Source organism: Portunus trituberculatus, chromosome 13 (assembly GCF_017591435.1).
Source record: "Portunus trituberculatus isolate SZX2019 chromosome 13, ASM1759143v1, whole genome shotgun sequence".
Classification (NCBI taxonomy): Eukaryota; Metazoa; Arthropoda; class Malacostraca; order Decapoda; family Portunidae; genus Portunus; species Portunus trituberculatus.
In genome coordinates this window covers 5546711-5564280 of record NC_059267.1, presented here as the reverse complement: position 1 = coordinate 5564280, position 17570 = coordinate 5546711, and the positions used below count along the sequence as shown (strand labels likewise).

Below are 17570 nucleotides of genomic sequence, written 5' to 3'. Positions count from 1 at the left end.
CGAAGGCCGAGGCAACCGTGTAGAATTTAGAGGGGACTTTGGCGGCAGAGAGGGGAGGTAGAGGACGAGGGGAAGAGGAGGAAGTCAGTGAGGTTAGTTTCCCTTCTTCAACTTCTTCCCCTCCTCCTCCTGTTTTCTCTAAGTTTCCCTCGTTCTTGAGACTCATAACCGCTGCTTTGAACTTCCTCCCTGTGTTTGTGGTCGTGGGAGGCAGCGAGGGGAGGGTTGAGGTCGTAGTGTCGTGCTTGCTCTGACTCACGACCGCTAATCTCGAAGTAACGTCGTACCAGAAGGCAGTGTTACGATTTAGAGACACTAGAAGGTTATCTCGCTGTTCTTTCCCCCGCTCATTGCTTCCTTTCTTCCTCTTCTTCCTTCTCTTACTCCTCTTCGTCTTCTCCTCTTCCTCCTGTTGGGTTTTCTTCCTTGGTCTTCGCGGGACGTACAGTTTTAGAAGTTCCGAGATGATGTCATTGCTGAAAATGTCGGTTTTTCTGAGCTCCGTTACATTTGGGTCCTTTTCTTGCGATTTGTTCTTCCTGGTTTGTCTCCCGCGGTTTTTCCTTCGTCTTTCGCTTTCTTCTTACTCTTGGCGCCTTTCTCGCTTTCGGTCTCGCTCTCGGTCTGCTGGGAGAGATCAGTGCGGTCTCTCCCTCGTAGCGGTCTCATAAACTTCTCCTTGGCTTTCAGAGTGGCGTGTGTCAGTGGTACCGTGTCTGGCGAGTCGATCTCATACACCACTGTCTCTCTTGCACTTTGTTGGTCATGTGGGCAGTCCACGCTATGTCCCTCTGCCTCAGCCTCTCCAGCAGTCTCGTGAGGGCCAATAAGTGTGGTGCTGCTCGATCTTTCCTCTCGTTCCTTGGTGTTCAGTGGTGTTCGTTCAGGTTTGTTCCCGTCGCCTTTGTTTTCTGTGTGTGTTTGTTGGTAGGTGGTTGTGCAGGTGGTTGCCGTGGTGTTTTGGGTGGTGTTGGGTGGTGTTTGAGCCGCGTGAGTCTGCCAGATGTCCCGAAGGTGAATGTGGGATAGTTTAAGCGGCAGAAACTTGAGTTGAGGAGTAGAAGTAGTAGTGGAAAGTCGCTGTTTTGTTTGTGCCTCGCTACTTTCAGCTTGGCACTCTGAAGACATCTGGTTGCTCCAAGGTGAGGCTGTCACGTGTTGTGGCTCCTCGCCCTTCAGAAACCTGTGATGCAGCCTCGCCTTCTCCACCACCACTTCGAAGCGCAGTGTGTGGTGCGTGGCTGCGCGGGGAGAGCTGCGCACTGGAGAGCCGCGCCTCCCCACGCACCGCCCGGGCAGAACAGGGAAGCACCACGAACTTTGAGTGTCAGGGAGCGATGGGTTGATTTCGCGTCCTATTTCAATCTTTGTAGGAGGACTGTAGCACTTGTTATCCTTCAGAGGCTTGAAGAGCGTAGGTTGTGTGGCAGAGAGCGCAGGAATCGTGCTAGATGGCGAGGCGGAGTGGTGCGCAACGTGTGTCTCATCTGTCACCGCCATGTCGCCGGGACAGTTGCCAGGCGTCACCATTGCAGTCTCCTCGTTTCCTTCCCGTGTTTTATCCCGCAGCACAATTTTCCACTCACTTATCGGCATCCTTCTCGTGGGGCACTCCTGGCGGCGTCCCTGTGGCCTTCTCACCGCCCTCTCCGCCCTCACCGCCCTCGCCTCACGCCCGCTTGTTTCTCGGTCTTGCCTCTTATTCAAATACCGCGCCAGTGACTCGTGACTCGCGGGGTTCAGCTTCACTTCACTGCGAGGCTCCTGAGACACCTGGCAGACTCGCTTCTTCCGCCAGTGTCTCGGCCGTGTGCGGGAAGGCAACAGGAGACGAGTGTGAAGTTTACCCTGCCTGCCTGGCCCTCCCGCCCATCGCCGCCGCTTCCTCAGCCTGGAGGAGATAAGGGCGGACCTCCTGCAGTAAACGAGCACCCCGGGACGCCTCACCACTCGCCGCCTCCTGCTGGGGTCTATGCAGGAGTGTGTGGTGTACTTAATAACCCGGCGTGTAAGGAATGAAGCCCCGTGTGAGGTTAAGCCAGCCCCCGCCGCGCCCTGGAGTCTGTGGTGAGTGTTGCATTCCTTGCCTTGCCTCCGTCGGGCGCCTGAAGGATTACTTGTATGCATACTTGAATGATAGGCACGTGTTTTGGTATCCTTCACCTCTCCTTCACTTGGAATCCTAAATGTGCTGTTCTCGCTTTTATAGGGACGTGTTTGTGTATCCTTCGCCCCTCCTTCACTTGGAGTCCTTAATGAGTTTTTGTTTTTGTGGTTTTGTCACTTAATTTTCCTGCGTGTTATCTTTTCTCTTACAATTAGGAGGGAGGGAAGGAAGGAGAGAGGGAAAGAGGGACACAGATGCAGGATAAAGGAGGGAAGGACATTTAAACTGATGGAGGGAAGGAGAGAAGGACACTGGCATTAAGGACAAAAAAGACCGAATCCTTCACTGTTTTCTATTTTCTATTTTCTTGTTCTCTCTTTACTACTTGGCACGTGTTTCCTTTTATACGATTATAAAGGAAGGAAGGAAGGATGCGAGTACAGGATAAGGCAGGGCAGGAAAGCAGGGTAGCAGGACAGCAGGACGGCAGGACACAGGCAGTAAGGACGCTAAGACACGGATAGGGTGTGTGTAGGTCCTGTCTTCACCAGAAAGGATGCAAGACTGAGGAGAAATGCTCATCCTCTCCCTTCCCTTCATCACCACCTCACCCCCTGAACACACACACACACACACACACACACACACACACACACACACACACACACACACACACACGTTAGTTCCATTTTATTTTATCTTGAAATTTTGTGTGTTAAATCTAAAAGGTGTGAAGAGGAAGAGGGAAAAAATGGGGAGTGGGTAGTAGGTAGTGGGGAGCGGCGCCCCCTTCAGACTTTCAATACTCTATCGTGGTGATGATGGAGGTGGTGGTGGTGGTGGTGGTGGTGATGGTGATGGTGATGTTGACACGAGTTATCAGGTGTGATTACTTAACCCTCCCTACCTGAGGCTCGCTAATGTGTGTGTGTGTGTGTGTGTGTGTGTGTGTGTGTGTGTGTGTGTGTGTCTGTCTGTCTGTCTGTCTGTCTGTCTTTGTGTAAGTTTGCGTCTGTGTTTGTGTGTGTGTGTGTGTAAACCTCTTCCTTCATGAGTACTGTTCCCTATCTTCACTTTATTCAACAAGAGCCACCACAGCCTGTTTGAAGTCTCGGCAAACCACCGAAACACTGTGCGTATAACACGTTAAAAGGTTGTTCCGGAGGCGTCCCAGTCGTTAGAATTGAATTAGCAGCACTATGAAGGGTAATTGCCTCCATGAGAGATGTCGTTAATCGTTTAATTAAAGAGATAATTGGTTTAATGTCAGCGCCGCCTGTTGGAGTGTTGTGTACATTACCAGTACCATCACCATCTCCACCACCACCACCACCACCACCACCAGTATTCCTAACTCCTTCAGTACTGGGACGCTGTTTTACCATGAGTTGTAGATACGATTAGACGATTTTATTTACACTAGGAAGGTCAGAAGACTAATGGTCACAGTCTTCAATATTTCAATCCTCACATAAGTTTCTGAAGGTGTATAAAATCACCATATAGTAACCAGAATGAATATGGAAACGCGTCATGGCACTGAAGGGGTTAAACGCTTTGTTCTCTCACTATCACTCCTTTCCAAAGGCTGTAGTTGAAGATGTTCATGTTTTCTAGGGTATTTTTGTGGTTCCGGTGATAGACTGGCAAGATTTTTTAGATTATAAGGAGAAACTCTTGAAAACCCGCCAGTCGTCTCTGTGGACTAGGAAAACTGTCGTGGTGAGACAGCAAGGCGAGTCTGAATATGGGCATTAGTCTTGTTAACAGCGTCACTAATCCGTGCTCTTGAAACGCTCTGCTCTTACCACGAGTTGCATTTGGTTACGCTGCGTTTTGTATTTTATCATGTTTTATGTTTTACTTATCTTACTTTTTTTATGTTCTGTGATTCTCATAGATGACAAAGGACTGGTCTATCTTCTTTCCTTCAGCTGTTTCTTTGACAAGCCATCCTCCTCCTCCTCCTCCTCTACTTTTTCTTCTTGTTCTTGTTTTTGTTCTTGTCCTTGTTCTTCTTTTCTTCTTCTTCCTCCTTAGCTCCTCCCGTCAGGTATCAAAACTGTATATCAGCCTTGAACTATCTATTTACACCTTCCTCAGTCACACCCAACATTCATAAACCCTCTTTCATGCCTTCTCTCTCAACCCCATCGTGTAGATCCATTTCCAGCATCCTCTTCCCTTTACACTCCCTCCTGACACTTACACATCCTCGCTCCTCTCCTCTATCATCCATGATCCTCTATTCCTCTCCTGTCCTGTGTATCCATTCCTACCCTCCTTCTAAGGGCCATATTCTGAAACACTGCGCTGCATCTCTGTTACATTCAAAGGGGTCTAGTTGAAGTTATAGGAGTTTGAAGAGCGATTTTGCCTTTCTAGTGACAGATTAATGATATTTCTACAGTATGAATAGGAGAAACACTCTTGGGAATCCGGCTGGTCATCTTTATAGCCATCGAAATTAGTTGTGGTGAGAAAACAAAACGTTTCTTGAATGCAGGCTACACCCGCATCCAGAAGCGTCTTGCTCTTTCACCATGACAGTTTTTCAAGGCCACAGAGACTACTAGCAGGATTTTCAAGACAGTTTCTCTTTATGATAACCTAGAAATATTGCTAATCCATCACCGGAACCATAAAAATGACTTAAAAACATAAACATATTCAACTAAAGTAGTGATGGTGAGAGAGCAAAGCGTTTAATCCCTTCAGTATCATGACACGTTTCCATATTAATTCTGTTTACTATTTGGTGATTTTATACAGCTTCAGAAACTTATGTCGGGGATTAAAATAGTGAAGACTGTGGCCATTAATCTCCTGAGCTCCATAGACCCTTTCCAATACAAATAAGATGGCGTAATCGTACATAAATCTCAAGGTAAAATGTGTCCCAGTATTGATGGGGGTTAAAAATACAGGCCAATTGACTCACTCCCTCCTGACACCCTCACACATTCTCAGTCACAGCCGTTCCAAGCATCTCTTCTCTCAGTGCATCATAAATCATCCCTCAAGTGTTTCTCCGTGTCTCCAGCCCAGCCACACCTCACAAATAGTCACCATCAGTCACTGGCAACTAGCTACACACACCGCCCCACACAAGCTGACGCGGACTTCACTCGTTTCAGAACATTCATTACGTAGAGATGGACACAGCTGACGGAAGGGAGCAGGGAGGGAACGGGGAGGGAGTGGGATACGAGGAGGAGGAGGAGGAGAGATGCCAAGTGAGATTGAAAGGGAGTGTGGAAATATGGAAGTGAGAGATGATAAAAGGAGAGAGGAAAAAGGAAAGGAAAAGAGGAGGGAGAGAAGGGACGAGAGTGAGGAAAAGGGAAAAGTGAACGGAACCAAGATAGAAGGAAAAGGAGATGAGAAAGAAATGTGAGAGGGAGTTAACGAGTAAAGGAGGGAAGAAGATAAGCAAGGAAAAGAGAGAGAGAGAGAGAGAGAGAGAGAGAGAGAGAGAGAGAGAGAGAGAGAGAGGGGGAGGATTGCAAGGGAGAAAAGAGAACGTTTTCTATCACATATTTCAGGGCACACTACACCAAACAAAACGTGATCTCACCTCTGCTTTTAGTTTCCCTCTGGCCCCTCTGCCGACACTCTTCTTTCCGTGCTGCTGCTGTCGCTGGCCCTTTGCTGTCTCCTGCTGCTCCTGCTGTTTCTGTTGCTGTCCCTTCGCCACCAAATCCAGCTGTTTGGTAAGCTTTGTAGTGAAGTCTGCCTCGAATCGTCCCTGTTTTCTTTTACCCGCGCCGCGACCTGAAGGGAAAACTTGAGTAAACTTAATGTTCAGAAATGCTTTGCGCTCTCACCACGAGTACTTTCCAAGGCCACAGAGATGAAGAGCGGGGTTTTCAAGAGTGTTTCTTCAGTTAATGTTGTAGTAATATTGTCATTCCATCTCTAGAACTGAAAAAAAACCCTGAAAAACGCTTTGCTCTCACCGCAACTATTTTCCAAAGCCACAGAGATGATTAGCGGGGTTTTTAAGTGTTTCTCCAGTTAATGATGTAGAAATCTTGTTAATCTAGAACCGTAAAAACACACTTAAAAACGCTTTGCTATTTCACCACGACTATTTTCCAAGGCCACAGATATGATTAGCGGAGTTTTCAAGAGTGTTTCTCCAGCTGATATACAATTCTTGTCACTCTGCCTCTAAAACTGCAATAACACCTTAAAGACTTGCGTAAATTTAAGTAAAGCCTTTTGAAATAGTGGAGGTGAAGCACAGAAGTGTCTGAGAATACGAGACTTAGTTCAAAGCACGGAGTTGTACTCGTATTCTGAAACACTCCTGCTTTGCACCTTCTCTACCCTAAAAGGCTCTATTTCAATTGGTACGAGTTTTAAGAATGTTTTTACGATTCCAGTGGCAAATTAACTGAAAATCCTTCTCTCTAAAGACTCTCATTGAAGTGGTAAAGATTTAAAGGAAGTTTTTTTTCATTTCTAGTAACAATTTAACAAGATATCTTTGTTATTGGGAGAGAGAAACACACTTTAGAAAAAGGCGAAAGGCGAAACGTTTCAAAACACAGGTTGGGAGATGATAATGCAAGAAACAAGGATATGAATGAGCAACAATGTAGATTATATAAAGAAAAAACAAACATTTCATAACAGAACGTGAATACTTGAGCACAAAGACACGAGTTATATAGAAAAGTGACAGAATCATTGAGAGAGAGAGAGAGAGGGGGGCGTGATAAGAGAAATATAACATGATTAGAAAGAATAAAAACAACAACAACAACAACAATAGCCACCAGGTAGAGGCGCGGGCGGGTGGGCGTGGGCGTGGCGTGCGGCGAGGTCCTGTAGGCTGGTGGCGCGGCGCAAGGATGGCGGGCGTGGCCTCCTTACTGGCTCGAGTGTGTCCGGGGTGACGCATCTGTGGTGGTGGTAGTAGTAGTAGTAGTAGTGGTAGTAGTGGTAATAGTTGTAGTGGTAGTAGTAGTAGCAGTAATGGTGGTATGATTATGGTATTGGTGGTGGTAGTGGTGTAGTAGTAGTGGTGGTGGTGGTGGTGGTGGTGGTGGTGGCAGTGGTGGTGGCAGTGGTGCAGTGGTGGTGGTGGTGGTGGTGGTGGTGGTGGTGGTGGTGGTGGTGGTGGTGGTGGTGGTGGTGGTGGTGGTGGTGGTGGTGGTGGTGGTGGTGGTGGTGGTGGTGGTGGTGGTGGTGGTGGTGGTGGTGGTGGTGGTGGTGGTGGTGGCAGTGGTGGTGGTGGTGGTGGTGGTGGTGGTGGTGGTGGTGGTGGTGGTGGTGGTGGTGGTGGTGGTGTAGTGGTAGCAGTGAGCAGCAGCAGTAGTAGCAGCAGTAGTAGTAGTGGTAGCAGTATAACAATTGGGATGGATTCTTCTTTACTATTTTTTGTTGTGCTTGTGATTACTATTTTATTTATTCCTTTGTCTCTCTCTCTCTCTCTCTCTCTCTCTCTCTCTCTCTCTCTCTCTCTCTCTCTCTCTCTCTCTCTCTCTCTCTCTCTCTCTCTCTCTCTCTCTCTCTCTCTCTCTCTCTCTCTCTCTCTCTCTCTCTCTCTCTTAATGACAAGCCATAACTCACAAACACAAACAAACATTAAATCTCGATCCGGCAAAGCAACAAAGCGAAAACAAACAAAATCACGACAAAATAATACTGGTTTTAAAAGTTAACAACCTCTCTCTCTCTCTCTCTCTCTCTCTCTCTCTCTCTCTCTCTCTCTCTCTCTCTCTCTCTCTCTCTCTCTCTCTCTCTCTCTCTCGTGTTGGTGCTGTGGACTTTCGTGTACTGTAAAGAGGAGGAGGAGGAGGAGGAGGAGGAGGAGGAGGAGAAAGAAATGAATGAAGGAAAAAAGGATACAAAATAGTGAACACAGATAAATAGATACTAGAGGAATGACTGAATGAAGGAAGGAATGAGTGAAGGAAGGAAGGAAGGAAGGAAGGATAAAGAAAAACTAAAATAAGAATACATAAAGAAAGAATTAAACAAAAGAGAAGGAAGGACGAGAAGAGTAAAGAGGCCTGAAAGATTAGAAGAGGAATGGAATGAAGGAAGGAAGGATACAGGAGAACAAACAGTGGTGAAGGATATAAGGATGTTCGTGCTGGACAGAAATTCGGAGTCAGTGCAGATGATCGTAAAATGTTCCACTCCTTTCTTCTCCTCGTTAGATTAGTTTGGCATGCGACGAACAAGGAGGAGGAGGAGGAGGAGGAAGAGGAAGAGGAAGAGGAAGAGGAGGAGGAGGAGGAGGAGGAGGAAGGGAAATAATAGTAGCAGGCGTGCAGCTAACAATCTTAAGAGTATGTTTATGGAGGAGGAGGAGGAGGAAGGAGAAGAGGAGGGAGAAAAGAAAGAGAAAAAGAAATGAAAAGGCAATTAGAAAGGAGAAAAGGAATGAAGGAGGAGGAGAAAAGTGACAAAATACGAAGAGAAGGAGTATAGTGATTTGATGAGAAAGAGGAGGAGAGAAGAGGAGGAGGAGGAGAAAGAGGAGGAGGAAAAGAACAGGCGGAGGAAAACATGAAGATAAATGCAAAGAAATACTAAAGAAGGCGAATGAGGAGGATAATGAGGGAAATAGAAGGAAGAGAATAAGAAGAATAGAAGGAGGAGGAGGAGGAGGAGGAGGAGGAGGAGGAGGAGGAGGAGGAGGAGGAGGAATATATAAAGGAAGACAAACAGCGACAGATCATGAGGTTCTTACTAGGCTGTTTGTTTGTTTGTTGAGACTGTTTACTAACTATACCAGTGACAGACAGGACAGCAAAAATAACAAAAAAAGCAAAGGGGGAGGAGGAGGAGGAGGAGGAGGAGGAGGAGGAGGAGGAGGAGCACACTCACCTCCTGAAGGGCGCGAGGCGGGAGGAGTGGACGAGGAGGGTCGGGGCGGGGGAGTCTGGTCTTGAGTCTGACCTGGCGAACCTTGCTAGGAACTCCTCGGGAATGTTGACCTGACGGACACACACACACACACACACACACACACACACACACACACACACACACACACACACACACACACACACACACACACACACACATTAATTTCGTTTGTTAATTAAAAGCAGTTCTGATCTTATACTCTCTCTCTCTCTCTCTCTCTCTCTCTCTCTCTCTCTCTCCTGTGGTAGATAACAATAATAGTACCTGTGTGTGTGTGTGTGTCTGTCTGTCTGTCTGTCTGTCTGTGTGCGTGCGTGTGCACCCGCGCGTGTTTGCGTGGACCTCAAACATAATACGCGTGACATGAAAATTGTATGAAGATTACAAGTGTGTGTATGTATGTATGTGTGTGTGTGTGTGTGTGTGTGTGTGTGTGTGTGTGTGTGTGTGTGTGTGTGTGTGTGTGTGTGTACCTGCAGCCCTTCAGTGCCCAGGGGGGTGAAGGGGAGGCTGGAGGGCGTTCTTCTATCCCCAGTCTCCAGGTCAGTCTCTGCTAGGGCCGCCCCTGCCCGGCTCATGTGCGCGCGCACCTCCGCCAGCTGGGATTAAATGCGTACAATAAATAAATAAATAAATAGAAAAAAAAAATCGTAAATGAAAAGATAAATCGATAAATAGAAAATGACATCACAGTTAACTCTAGAACTCTTTGCCTGCTTCTGTATTCCCAGCTTCCTATGATGTAACTTCATTTGATCCCTTCAGTACTGGGACGCATTTCTTGATCCCTTCAGTACTGGGACCCATTTCTTGATCCCTTCAGTACTGGGACGCATTTCTTGATCCCTTCAGTACTGGGACGCATTTCTTGATCCCTTCAGTACTGGGACCCATTTCTTGATCCCTTCAGTACTGGGACGCATTTCTTGATCCCTTCAGTACTGGGACGCATTTCTTGATCCCTTCAGTACTGGGACCCATTTCTTGATCCCTTCAGTACTGGGACCCATTTCTTGATCCCTTCAGTACTGGGACGCATTTCTTGATCCCTTCAGTACTGGGACGCATTTCTTGATCCCTTCAGTACTGGGACACATTTCTATTTTGAGTTTTGTGTGTAACATGATTTTATTTGCATTAGAAGGGTCTATGGAGGTCAAAAGATTAATGGTTAGTCTTCACTATTCTAATCCCAACATGTGTTTCTGAAGCTGTATAAAATCACCAAATAGTAACCAGAATGAATATGGAAACGCGTCCTGAAACTGAAGTGATTAATAAGAGGAGGGTTTCAAGACATTTATCCTTTTTTTTTTTTGGCTAACTTTCTTTCTGCAAGGGGACTGGCAAGTAAGTAGCTCCATTTTTCTTTCGTTTTATGCTTCCCTTGGCTAATTTTCCCCTCTTACATAAAAAAAAACTCACTCTACCTTGTCCAAAACTTAATCCCCTCACTCTTCCCTCCCCTCATTCTTCCCTCCCTTTATTCTTCCCTCCCCTCACTCTTCCCTCCCCTCACTCTTCCACTTCCTGCATTTATTCTTCCCTCTCCTCACTCTTCCACTTCTTCCACTCACCCATGAGGCGCGGGTGAGGTGGATGAGGCTGCGGTGGGTGTGCGGCGCGGTGGGGTGGTGGCAGAGGACAGAGCAGGTTGGGTGTTCAGTGTAGGGTGACCGCAGGAGGCCGTAGGGGCGATGGGAGAAGGGTGGACGTTGCACGATTTGTATATACTCCATGGCGGGGCTGCAGGATGGTGGTCTGTGGGGTTAGATCGGCCTGTGAGGAGGATTAAGGTTCTGAAAAAGATCTGAGGAGGATTAAAGGTTTATAAAGGTCGGTGGGAAGAAACCAAGACCTAAAAAAGGTTTGAGGAGAAATTAAAGTCTAAAGAAATAAATGAAGGTCTGAAAAGGCTTGTGGGAAAGAATAAGGATCTGAAAAGGTCTGGAGGAAGAAATCAAGGTCTAGAAAGGTCTTTGAGGAGAAATAAAAGTCTAAAAGGACGAGAAATAAGGGTTTGTAATCGAGGTCTAAAAAAGGTATGTGATGAGGACTAAGGGTCTGAAAAGGTCTGGGAGGAGAATTAAGGATCTGTAAAAAGGTCTATGGGAAAAATAAAGATCTGTAAAGGTCTGTGATGAAGAATAAGGGTTTGAAATGGTCTGTGAGGAAAAATAAAGGTCTGTAAAGGTCTGTGAGGAGGAATAAAGGTCTGAAAAGTTCTGTGAGGAAGATATGAAAGTCTAAAATGGAGGAGGATTAAGGATCTATAAAAGGTCTATGGGGAAAAATAATGGCATAAAAAGGACTGTGGGAAGGAATAAAGGTCTGAAAAGGTCTGAGGAATTGTACGAGTGTGTGAAAAGGTCTGAGATAAAATAAGGGTTTAAAAAGGTCTGTGAGAAAGAAATGAAGATCTGAAAAGGTCTGTGAAGAGAAATAAAGGTCTAAAAAAGATCTGTGAGGAGAAATAAAGGTCGAGAATTGGGTTTCACGAGAAATAAAGATCTAGAAAAGGTCTGTTGAAAAAATGAAGGTCTGAAAAGGTCTGTAGGAAGAAATAAGGATCTGGAAAGGTCTGAGGAATTGTACGAAGAGTGTGAAAAGGTCTATGAGATCAAATAAGGGTTTAAAAAGGTTTCTGAGGAAGAAATAAAGAGTTTGAGAAAATGTGTTGGAAGAAATAAGGTTTGGAAAGGTCAGCGAAATGAGGAAAGAAAAATGAAAGATGCAAATACTTATGAAGAAAGTGAGAAATTAGGAAGAGGAGGAGAGGAGGAGAAAGAACAAGAACAAGAACAAGAGGAGGATAAGAGACAAAAAGTAAAGGAGAGGAACAAAAGAAGGTGAAACAGAAGAAATGGAGATAAAATTCGTAATAAACAATAAACTAAAGAACTAGATAAAGAAAATGGGAGAGAGTGCAAAAGAAAACGAAATTGTGAAGATAGACATAAACACAGATGAAGATTAAGGGAGAGAAGGAAATTGAGGATAAAAGGGGAATGGAGAGAGGGGAACAGGGAGAACAAGGAACATGGAATAGGGAAGAAAAAAAATAAGAAAGGAAGAGAAGAAAAAAAGAAAAAAAAAAGGAAGAGAAGCAAGAGAAAGCGAGAAAAAGAGAAGCAAGAGAAAGAGAAAAGAAAAAAGAAAGGAAAAAGAGAAAGAAAGAAAAAGAGAAAGAGAAGGATAAAGAGAAAGAGAAGAAAGATAGCAAAGGAAGAGAAGAAAATAAAAGGATAAAGAGGGAAATGGAGAGAAGGAAAGGAAGAAGAACAAAGAATAGGGAAGGAAAAAAGATGATAAGGGGGAGGGAAAAGGGAAAAAATTGGGATTAAGGCCAGAGAGAGAGAGAGAGAGAGAGAGAGAGAGAGAGAGAGAGAGAGAGCTGAACAGTCCCTCATTTTTTTTCTTAAGATTAAAGTTTATGATGGAAAAAAATGCATTCACAGTAGATAATACGGAAAATGAAGGGAAAATTAAGGGAAAAAAGGGAAAAATAGAGAAAATACCTAATACATTAACTTTTTTTTCATTTTTTTCCTCCTTTTTTTATTGAAGTTAAAGATAAGAAAAAAATAATTAAAAGTAGCAATCAGTTAATACGTCTCTCTCTCTCTCTCTCTCTCTCTCTCTCTCTCTCTCTCTCTCTCTCTCTCTCTCTCTCTCTCTCATGACCACAAGCCATCAGTTTTCGTGCCACTCATCTCCATTTTCTTTATAATCTCTCCACTGATTTCTACACTCACTGTCTCCTCCTCTTCTTCTTCTTCTTCTTCTTCTTCTTCTTCTTCTTCTTCTTCTTCTTCTTCTTCTTCTTCTTCTTCTTCTTCTTCTTCTTCTTCTTCTTCTTCTTCTTCTTCTTCTTCTTCTTCTTCTTCTTCTTCTTCTTCTTCTTCTTCTTCTTCTTCTTCTTCTTCTTCTTCTTCTTCTTCTTCTTCTTCTTCTTCTTCTTCTTCTTCTTCTTCTTCTTCTTCTTCTTCTTCTTCTTCTTCTTCTTCTTCTTCTTCTTCTTCTTCTTCTTCTTCTTCTTCTTCTTCTTCTTCTTCTTCTTCTTCTTCTTCTTCTTCTTCTTCTTCTTCTTCTTCTTCTTCTTCTTCTTCTTCTTCTTCTTCTCTTCTTCTTCTTCTTCTTCTTCTTCTTCTTCTTCTTCTTCTTCTTCTTCTTCTTCTTCTTCTTCTTCTTCTTCTTCTTCTTCTTCTTCTTCTTCTTCTTCTTCTTCTTCTTCTTCTTCTTCTTCTTCTTCTTCTTCTTCTTCTTCTTCTTCTTCTTCTTCTTCTTCTTCTTCTTCTTCTTCTTCTTCTTCTTCTTCTTCTTCTTCTTCTTCTTCTTCTTCTTCTTCTTCTTCTTCTTCTTCTTCTTCTTCTTCTTCTTCTTCTTCTTCTTCTTCTTCTTCTTCTTCTTCTTCTTCTTCTTCTTCTTCTTCTTCTTCTTCTTCTTCTTCTTCTTCTTCTTCTTCTTCTTCTTCTTCTTCTTCTTCTTCTTCTTCTTCTTCTTCTTCTTCTTCTTCTTCTTCTTCTTCTTCTTCTTCTTCTTCTTCTTCTTCTTCTTCTTCTTCTTCTTCTTCTTCTTCTTCTTCTTCTTCTTCTTCTTCTTCTTCTTCTTCTTCTTCTTCTTCTTCTTCTTCTTCTTCTTCTTCTTCTTCTTCTTCTTCTTCTTCTTCTTCTTCTTCTTCTTCTTCTTCTTCTTCTTCTTCTTCTTCTTCTTCTTCTTCTTCTTCTTCTTCTTCTTCTTCTTCTTCTTCTTCTTCTTCTTCTTCTTCTTCTTCTTCTTCTTCTTCTTCTTCTTCTTCTTCTTCTTCTTCTTCTTCTTCTTCTTCTTCTTCTTCTTCTTCTTCTTCTTCTTCTTCTTCTTCTTCCAGTGTTTTTTCTTATTTTCTCCTTTTAAGATTTCCTCTGAATCGTTTTTGTTTTTTACTGCAACGAGAGAGAGAGAGAGAGAGAGAGAGAGAGAGAGAGAGAGAGAGAGAGAGTAGCGTGAGTGAGACTGGCAGACAATTGCTCTCTCACATGCTTTAAAATCTAAGACTCGAGACAAAAAAAAAGAAAAAAGACAAAGGTGAAATGAGAGACACAGACGCATAATAGTTACTCCAATCTGCGCTGCGCCATATCACGATCTTCTCTTGTTCATTTTGGGTCATGCTTTGTTCTCTCTCATGACTGTTTTCAAAGGCCACAGAGATGATTGGGTAGGTTTTCATTAGCTATCCTTTTTTTTTTATTCTTTCATTTTGTTTTGATTTACGTATTTTTCTATTTATTTGTGTTAGAAAACTGCTGATGTGTTTTTGTTTTTATTTTTTTTTTTATCTTCAAAGGGCTCAGAGATGATTGGGTGGGTTTTCATGGGGGTATGTTTTTTTTTCTCTCTATTCGTTCATTTTGTTTTAATTTACGTATTTTTCTGTTTATTTGTGTTAGAAAATTGAGCTTGTTCTTATTTTTTTTTTCTTGTCTTCCTTTCACTTCTTCGTTGTTCTTCCTTTACTTCTTTTTTATCTACTTTCTCACACTTCCTCATTCCAATTATTTCTTCATTGCTCTTCATTCAACGGTTATCTTATCTATTTACCTATTTATTTAGCTTTTACTTTTCCCTACTTCCTTTTCCAGTTCTTCCTCTCTCTCCTTAACATACTTCTATAAACATTTCTCCTTCCCTTCCAATTCCCATTCCATCACACACACACACACACACACACACACACACACACACACACACACACACACACACACACACACACACACACACACACACACACACACACACACACACACACACACACCGGAAGAGTCTCACCTTACTATACGGTGCTAGCTGCGTGTGTACAGTGCCACCTCACCTCGCTTCCCAGTGCCACGGTAGCCAGGCAGACAGTCACGTTAGCTCCAGACGCCCCTCAGATTAAGACCCTCACTGCTCATTCTTGTCCCTCGGTGTTAGTGGTGGTGGTGGTGTGGGGGGAGAGGGTAACTTGTAGTGGTATGCGAGGGAAAAGGAAGATGAAAGTAGCGAGGAAAGAAAAATGTAAAGAGAATTATATGAAGAAAAACGGAGAGAGATGCAAAACAAGAAGAGGTGAAAGGAGTTAGGTGGAAGTAAAGTGAAGTACGATAATAAAGATGTATGTGAAAGAAGAGAAGCAGAAAGAAGAGAATTATAAGAAGAAATACGAAAAAAAGTTGAATTAGGAAGTTGGTAGATTTTTATAAAAGTAGGTTGAAAAAGCGAAAAGGAAGAAGTGAAAAGAAGGTGGAATTAAAATGAAGTTTGATAAGGAAGTATGTGAAAGAAGTTGTAGAAGACAGGAAGGTAAAGACAAATGGAGAAACACTAAAGAAAGAGGAAAGCTAAGAGGACCAATAATAATGAAGAGGAAAATATCACCAGTAGAAGACGCAGAGAAGAAAATCACACGCAAGAAGAGAAGAGAGAGGAAAAGAAGAAAAATAGAAAGTCAAACAGTAATACAAGAAATAAGTCAACAGAAGGAAAAAGACAAGAATAAACGCAATAGAAGAAAAAATTAAGAAAAAAAAAGAGAGAGGAAAAAAACCACGTGAAAGAAGAGAGGAGAGGAAAAAATAAGAGAACCAACAGCAGTACAATAAATAAGGAAACTGAGGAAGAAAAGGAGGAGGAAGAGACACCACAGGAAAGGAAGCACTCGTGAAGGAGGAGAAGAAGGAGGAAGAATAAACAACTCAGGAGAAAGAGGAGGAATAGAAACTACAGCAAAGAAAACACTCGTGAAGGAAGGAGAGAAGAAAAGAAGGAATAAACACCACAGGAAGAAGGAGGAGGAGGAGGAAGAATAGACGTCAAAGGGAATAAGACACTCGTGAAGGAGGAAGAGAAGAAGGAGCAGCAGCGTGGCACCACACAAGGCACTGCAAAGTCAATACTGGCACCCCTTCCCCCTCACCGCCGCTGCCACACTGAACGCCGCACACCGCCAGAGCCACGCGACACACACACACACACACACACACACACACACACACACACACACACACACACACAGTCATCATTATTTTGTTCTTTATTCTACGTGTTCTTGTACTTTTCTTTTATTTTTCTTTATTATCTTCGTTTTCTTTTTCTTGATCATCTTCGTTATCATTACCATTTTGAGATCGTTTTCTTTTTTGTAGTCTCGTTTTTCTTGTGTACATATTGTTTTCTTTTGTTCCTTTTTTGTGTGGTTCGTGTACGTTCTTGTTTTGCTTTTGTTCTCGTCTTGTTCGTCTTGTTGTTGTTGTTGTTGTTGTTGTTGTTTCCAGTGTTGTGTCGGATCAATATTGAGAAGCAAGCTCGGGGGCGTTTCATTTACGATTTTTTTTTCTCTACTGATTGTGTTAGTATCTGTCTTGATAATTTGCCAGTCTTAACATTATATACTTTATTTCTAGTATTGACTGTTTCTCTTACTCCGCTTGTCTTTTTTATGATTTTTTCTTTTAACTTACTTTTCCGTCTTTTTTTCTTTACCTTCACCTTCTTTCATCGTCCATAGTGGCTTGTATAGCACTCTCTGACCACTTTAGTACCATTACGCGTTTCCATATTCATTCTGCTTACTATTTGGTGATTTTATACAGCTTCAGAAATTTGTGTGGGGATTAGAATAGTGAAGACTCTGGCCATTAATCTTCTTCTCTCCATAAACCCTTTCTAATGCAAATAAAATCGTCTAATCATACCTAAAAATCATGGTAAAAATGCGTCTCAGTTTTGAAGGAGTTAAGGATATGAAGAGACAAAACTGATCAGTATCCTTTCCCCTTAGAAGGATATGAAGAGAAATCCTTTATCCTGCCTCCCCTTAATCCTTTCAATACTAAGACGCATTTTTACCTTGATATTTGGGTATTTGACATGCATTCCCTAGTAGCCACTGTCCCTCCACATGGCTACTAAACTCCATCACCTTGCATTTTCTAGCACTACACTTGACATTCCACTCTCTTCCATAAATGTTATATAGTTACCTGTAATAACTCCTCCATCTCATTGCTCTCTGCCATCAGCACAGTGTTGCCATCATGGGCTGGCCTAGTTTCCTATCCCCTAATTTGATTCCCCTCCCTGCTATCCTAATCCTCGCTGTCAACTCCTCTATGTGACTATTGAATAGGGTTGGAGAGATCACACATCCCTGACTTACTCCAGTGTTATTCTTCACATCCAGCCTGTACTGATGTCTCCTATTGTGAACTTGACGTCATTCTTCTCGTACAGCTTGCTCATCACCTGCGCTATCTTCCTCTCCATTCCTGTGTGTTAGTAATGTCAACAATTTCTTCCTGTCCACCCTATCATACGCCTTTTCTAAGTCCAAAAATACGAGATATAACTCCTTTCCTAGCTTTTTATTCCTTTCACCACAGCTGTCAGTGCGTGGGGTGACTCGTACTTCTAACCTCTTTTTCGTTGTGCACAAGGTAGTGAGTCACGCAGCGAATTATACGGAGGACAGCAGCAGCAGCAACAGTAGTGAAGTAGTTTAAATATCATTCTGGTAGCAAATTTTCAAATAATAATTAAGTTAGTTAATATGGTAACT

The 17570-nt window shown here is 43.3% G+C and overlaps 1 protein-coding gene across 2 annotated transcripts in view; it reads right to left on the bottom strand.

Moving 5' to 3' along the window:
- Nucleotides 1–15925, bottom strand: part of LOC123503250 — a 20353-nt gene extending 4428 nt beyond the window's left edge. The window contains exons 1-6 of one of the 2 annotated variants that reach the window (XM_045252818.1): nucleotides 14804–15925; nucleotides 10573–10756; nucleotides 9469–9594; nucleotides 8954–9063; nucleotides 6892–7016; nucleotides 5685–5881 (exon numbers count right to left, since the gene is read on the bottom strand). In XM_045252818.1, coding sequence (XP_045108753.1) covers nucleotides 5685–5881; nucleotides 6892–7016; nucleotides 8954–9063; nucleotides 9469–9594; nucleotides 10573–10734 — 720 coding nt within the window. In that variant the 5' untranslated portion in view covers nucleotides 10735–10756; nucleotides 14804–15925. Of the gene's footprint in view, nucleotides 2650–5684; nucleotides 5882–6891; nucleotides 7017–8953; nucleotides 9064–9468; nucleotides 9595–10572; nucleotides 10757–14803 lie in introns of those variants that run through there. The other variant, XR_006674379.1, reaches the window with a different exon arrangement.
- Between the last annotated feature and the right edge of the window lie 1645 nt (nucleotides 15926–17570).